Raw genomic sequence first — 5,896 nt, 5'->3', positions numbered from 1 at the left:
TTGAACGTAAGTGTGCTGGATCTCGGAGTTCCAGCACAGCTCATAAAGACCCCTTTTCTGAAAATAAGTCCAGAATTTGGGGGTGGGGCCCAGTTGAAGGCTGACCTTGGTCACATTGCTGCTGGTCATTGGTGACTGGCTGGTCCAGGGCAGACATCTGGCCCAAGCTGGACTCAGCTGAGTCCTTCTCTAAGATTTTCCAAACTGAACCCAAGGAGGGACGTCCAGGCTCCGTGAGATTTTGATAAAGACGGAGCGTTATGGTTATGCGTCCATCACCCTGTACCATATAGAATGACCCCGTAGAAACGGAGAGAAGACCTGGCCTTTGTCAAATGCGATGTGCAAAGGGCAGATGGAGATGTGGAAAGATGCTCACATCATCGGCCACTAGAGAGCAGCCAGCATGGCTGACACCAGAACACTGAGGATTCCTCGGGCCGGGAGACCAGGCGAATAGGTCATGAGAGGCTGGCCGGCATGGTGGACACCGGGGCGCTGAGGACGTCCCGAACCAGCGAGGACGGGGGAATCGGTCACTGGAGACCGGCCGGCATGGTGGACACCCAGGCGCTGAGAATGTCGCGTACCGGCGAGGACGCAGCGACAGGAACCCTCGTCAGTGCTGGCGGGAGTGCACGTGGTGCAGGCCCTGTGGGAAACGCTCTGGTGGTTTTTAAGAAAACTAAACATACTCTTCCCGCGGGATCTGGTATTCGCTGTCCTTGGTGTTTACCCAAAGGAGTTGAAGACTTGTGTCCACAGAAAAACCTGCACGCAACCTTTCTGGCAGCTTTTGTTCATCATTGCCGCAACCTGGACAGGGCTGAGAAGCCCCGGACGATGGTGCGCCCGGGCCGCAACGCGCCTCGGCCCTTAATTCAGGCAGCAACAGGGATGAATCCTAAGTGCGTTTTGCTGAGCGGAAGAGCCAGCCCAGAGGCCACACGCTGTGAGTCCATTTATGGGACTCATTTATGGGACATGCTGGAAAAAGCAAAGCCACGGAGGGTGGGTGGGTCCTGATCCGCGGTCACCAGGGCCTGGGAGCGGGGTGGCCGCAGAGGTATGCGCGTGGATGGAGCCGCTGCAACAGTTTGCAAGTTCAGACCCACCGCAAGCCCCAGCTTTGGGGTCAGGTGGGGACGCTCACGTCCCTGCACATCCCTTGGAAACAGCTCTGTGTGGGTGTGACCTGTCAACAACAGAACCACCACACACTCCCCACAACGTGACCTGCCAACAACGTAACAGCTACACGCTCCCCACGGGCCTGCCGTGCCACTGCCACACGCTCCCCACGGGCCTGCCGTGCCACTGCCACACGCTCCCCATAGGTGTGCCGTGGAGAAGCCAGGCCAGGAGGCGAGGTCCAAGTGTAGACACACAGTGGGAATTCCCACTGGCCTCGCGGCACGCTGTGAATGTCACCAACTCAGGAACGACAGGACCTCTGTGGTCCGTGGGTGAGCGGGCGCATCCTGCTTCACACACAGGAAGCCGGGTCTCGGAGAAGGGACTCGCCCGCTTTCACGGTATGAGTAGCACTTCGGGGGTCTTCCGTGGGGCAACCAGTCATTCCCCAAGAGCTTGGACGCCGGTGCCACCTCTCACGTGGGTGATCCCATGGCCAGGAGCTTGGGTGAGGACCAGGGTCCGCTCATTTGTGTCCCTCAGGACTGGGGCAGGAGAGGGTGGCTCTGGCTGGTGATGCCAGGGCACTATTTCTGGAGCGAAGGCCTGGCTCTTTTGGGGACCCTCAGTCCTTCTCCAAGTGGCACAGGCTGGTGCTGGGGAGGCCCTGGGCCAGGCTGGCTGGGCAACTCTCTCTCCACCCAGCTGCTGTTTGGCTGCCTTGGGTTTGCTCCCGGCACATTGGCCTTGGGGAGGTCAAGCCCCGTGTGTGGCGGTGGCGGCTCCTGGAACAGTGGCCACAGGCCCTGGCCAGTGCAGGAGAGGCTCACACAGGGCGGGAGGCCAAGGAGTGAGGCTCACGGGGTTGCTGGCTCTCAGCTCTCCAAGAGAAAAGTCCTGTGCTCGGCGGAGCCGAGTTTATTGGAGCCATTGCGGTGAAGGGTCTGGCCTGCACGGCACGGGGGGCGAGGACGCACGCATGACCGGGACCCAGGGCCCCCTTCCCAGGGCAGCTCCCGTCCAGCACACGTGACCGGGACCCAGGGCACCCGTCCGGGGCAGCTCCCGTCAGCACAGCTGGACCCCACCTTCTCGTCATCTCCTCGGCTCTTCCTGGGCCTTCCTCCAGGCGGATCACTGCACCGTTCATCGCGGGAACTTCCCGAGAGACCCATCAGCTCTTTCATAAAAGCATCTGCAATTTACAGCCCAAAACCACTGGAAGCCGCGAGCCCCCCGCCGCGTGGTGTCCCCCAGTCTTACACTGTGACGGCCGTGACAGCGGCCTTTCCAGGGCCACAGGCCCCACCTGCCGGAGCTTCCCCTCCGGGCCTCCCTCTCTGCTGCGGTCAGAGCTACGGCGAGCTTGCACCGCGGTGACGGGCGACCCAGCTCTGTCTTGCCCACAGGGCTGCCAGGTGGGAACTGGCTGGGTTGGGCAGAGTTTAGGGCAGGTTGACCCAGGAACAGCCGTGGGTCTGTGCAAATAGCCTAAAAGAACTGACAGACGCCCGTCCTGATTTTGGATGAAGACACTGCACGTCCAGTATGAGGGCGTCCTTTTTGTTAATGGAGGGGCGAGCCTGGATGTGTGAGCGTGGTTTCCAGAGTCCGTTCTTTTAGGCTGTTTGCAGTCCTCACCAGAAGCGAGTGTTTCCTGCCCTGGCGGGTACGTTGGCTTCTTCGCACAGCCTGGGAGTTTTGGGGGCAGCTTTTCTCCTGGCAGGGCCTGAGTTGCGACACACGTCTGGCAGACCCAGGCCTTTCTCTGCAACATCAGAGGGTGTCGCTGTGGACTGGCAGGTCGGTTTTCAGTCCTGGGCCGAGCACCTCTCGCACCTGGAGTCCTTGTGAGCCCCTGTAAGGGGCCTTCGTGTGGCCATGAAGGAAACCAGCTCGACCTGCAGAGGTCACCTTGGGAACCCACAGAGCGGCCACACAGCAGCGGCTGGTAGAAAGGACTTTATTCAGAAATTGGTGCCAGGACAGGAGGAAGCCATGCGGACAGTCACGCTGAAGCCTGAGCCCAGTGCTCCCCTGAGGTCAGTGCTGACCGCTGGAATGTTGATTTGCACTGGGCACTATCTTTGTTAAATACAAAATCTGAAAATGCGGGCGTGGGTCTGCAGAACATAATCCTCATAGAAAAGCCTAAAAAAAGTGAACTGCATTTCGTGGCCAGGACGCCGACTTCCTCTCATGTTGCATCGAACCAGGGCCCGGATGTCTCCGGTGAATTTAGGTGGGAAAACACAGCTTGACATTAAAAATGCAGCGGTTTGTCACAAGTCACAGTTTTCCTAGAAATGCCACTAGCTGGCTGCTCTAAAGAATGGCTAATTCTAAAACTCAAAAGCACAACCCTGCGTCTTGTGGTGATTGGTACCACGAGAGCCACACTGAGCTGGGGCGGTGCCCGGAGCTCTGGCCCCCAGCTGCAGAGGCCAGTGTGGATCTGACCGTGCGGGTCTCCCACGGCCCTGGTCGGGGACTCCACACCAGCTGCCCGGGGTCCGAGAACCTGGGCAAGGTCTCGGAGCCATGGAGGCAGCGCACTTCCTGTCTCCTCTGGCGAAGCGTGAGTGCGTGGTGAGCTGTGGAGGCAGGGCTGCGGGCGTACATGCATGGCTGCTGGAGGTGGTGGGCAGCGGTGGCCCCGGGGCACAAGATGGGTGGGGGCACTCTCAGGGACCGGGACCCTCGCTGCAGAGCCTCTGCCTTGGATCTGCTATGAGTATACTTTCCAGGAAGCAGGGCCTTTGTCTGGGCGCGGCTGCCTCACCAAGGGCTGTTCTAAGCTGGGGGGCTCTGGGCCCTTGGGGAGCAGACCCAGCCCAAGGTGCCTGCTCCAGCAGCAGGCCTCGGGCACCTGGGGGTCTGGGCTGGGGAGGAGGGGCACCGGGCAGGGGAGGGGGACGGGGGTTCTGGGTCTGGGTTGTGGAGGGTGAACCCAGGCAGGGTCTCGGACGGGAGGTCTCGGAGCCCCTGGGAGCTGTAGTTGCCGTGCTGCTCAGAGGTCAGCTTTGGTCCTCCGTTGCTCAGCCCACCGAGGCTGGCTCAGAAACCTGCTTAGGGAGGAGCTGCTCTGAAGCCTGTTGAGTCGGCGGTGGGGGCTGTTGCTGTTTTGTGGGGGCGTCGCTGAGAGCTGGGTAAGGGCCACGAGGCGTGGACAGAGGCGCGGACAGGGGCGCGGACAGAGGCGCGGACGGGTGTGGACAGGGGCGCGGACAGAGGTGCGGACAGAGGCGCAGACAGGCACAAAACTCCTGGGAAGTTGTCTTTCATTTTCATTTTTAAATTTAACTTTTTAATTTTAGCAGAAACACGCAAACCTCCAAGACTCTTGTGCCCGTCCTGGCTCCGTCTGCTGGGAGGAGACCCGCTCTGCCTGTCCCTATGGGGTCCCCTGAGCCTCCACCTCCCTCCCTGTCCAGCTCCCCAGGGCTGGGGGGCAAAGAGGCCTGGATAATGGCCGGGCCTGAGACGTGGCTTCTGCCTCCCGGCCCGCCCCCTGCAGTTGGGTTTGGATCTGGAATTCCACACCAGGCCCAAGCTCGGCTACTGGAATGTGGCCTTCATCCTCCGTAGCTTGTCCTGGATCTTCCGTGAGTGCTTCTCGCTGGAGACCTGGTGGAAGTTGGCCCTGCTGTCTGCAGCCAGCGTGGAAATGTCCGCACCGCTGAAGCGGGCAATCCTCTGCCTGAGGTGCGACTGGAGCTTGGGGTCCGGGCTGAAGGTGTAGGGGTTCTCCTGGAATGCGTGCACCTGGCTCACCACCTTCGCGATGTTCCTTCCGTTGGGGAAAGAAGAGACATTAGTTTGCATGGGGCCGGGGCACAGCTTCCATGTGGAGGGAGTCCCCCCACGTTCTCAGGAATCATTTGAACTAAACCTTTTCACCGTGTGAACACTGAAGGGCATGTTTTCTGTATTTATTGGTGAGGCCGAACCTCACGTCACTGCTCAGACCTTCCGTCTAACTGTCCATCCATCCATGTTTCAGTCCACACACACTTATGGAAATCCCACAGGGTCAGGCTTGTCCGTGCCAAGCGTCCCAAGAGGAGTCAAGCCCAGTCGGCCGCAGGGGCTGCAACTGAGAGGACGAGGCAGGCAGGGAACTCTCTGCCACCGTGCGGAGCGTCCACATCTGGGAACTGCCGTGGCCGGGGCCAGGGCCGGGTTCCCGGGAGAGCTGGCTGTTGAGTGACCAGCTACCATGGGATATGACGGAGACAACCGGCCCGTCAGGAACAGGAGCCCTCAGCCGGGCCTGGGAACGCTGGTGCCACAGACAGACGCCCTCTCCTGATTTTGGATGGAAACACCGCATGCCCAGTGTGAGGGACAAAGAAAGGGATGTCCATTACGTCAAAGAAAGGGCAAGCCTGGATGTGCGTGTGCACGCGCACATGCACACGCACGTGCACATGCGCACACACGGACGCCGGGAAGAGCACGCCTGGTTGGGCTCTTAAGAGGCATGTGGATGCTGGGACGGGCAGATCTGGAGGCGCCCACATAGGCACGTGGATGCTATGAAGAGCAAGCGCCAGTCTTGGCTTGTTTTCTTTCCTGATTGCGCATCACTTTACGTTTTGTTTTTTATTTTGAGATGGAGTCTCGCCCTGTCACCCAGGCTGGAGTGCAGTGGCGTGAATTCTACTCACTGCAAGCTCCACCTCCCGGGTTCACACCATTCTCCTGCCTCAGCCTCCTGAGTAGCTGGGACCACAGGCGCCTGCCACCACACCCGGCTAAT

At 60.1% G+C, this 5,896-nt stretch overlaps 1 protein-coding gene across 1 annotated transcript in view; it reads right to left on the bottom strand.

The window, feature by feature from the left end:
- Positions 1-4,412: 4,412 nt before the first annotated feature.
- Positions 4,413-5,896, bottom strand: part of KNDC1 (kinase non-catalytic C-lobe domain (KIND) containing 1) — a 61,736-nt gene continuing 60,252 nt past the window's right edge. The window contains exon 31 of the mRNA XM_011941974.1: positions 4,413-4,924. Coding sequence (XP_011797364.1) covers positions 4,693-4,924 — 232 coding nt within the window. The 3' untranslated portion in view covers positions 4,413-4,692. The remainder of the gene's footprint in view (positions 4,925-5,896) is intronic.

Source organism: Colobus angolensis, unplaced genomic scaffold (assembly GCF_000951035.1).
Source record: "Colobus angolensis palliatus isolate OR3802 unplaced genomic scaffold, Cang.pa_1.0 Scaffold204, whole genome shotgun sequence".
Lineage (NCBI taxonomy): Eukaryota > Metazoa > Chordata > Mammalia > Primates > Cercopithecidae > Colobus > Colobus angolensis.
The sequence above is the reverse complement of the archived record's forward strand: the minus strand, read 5'-3'. Positions and strand labels throughout refer to the sequence as shown.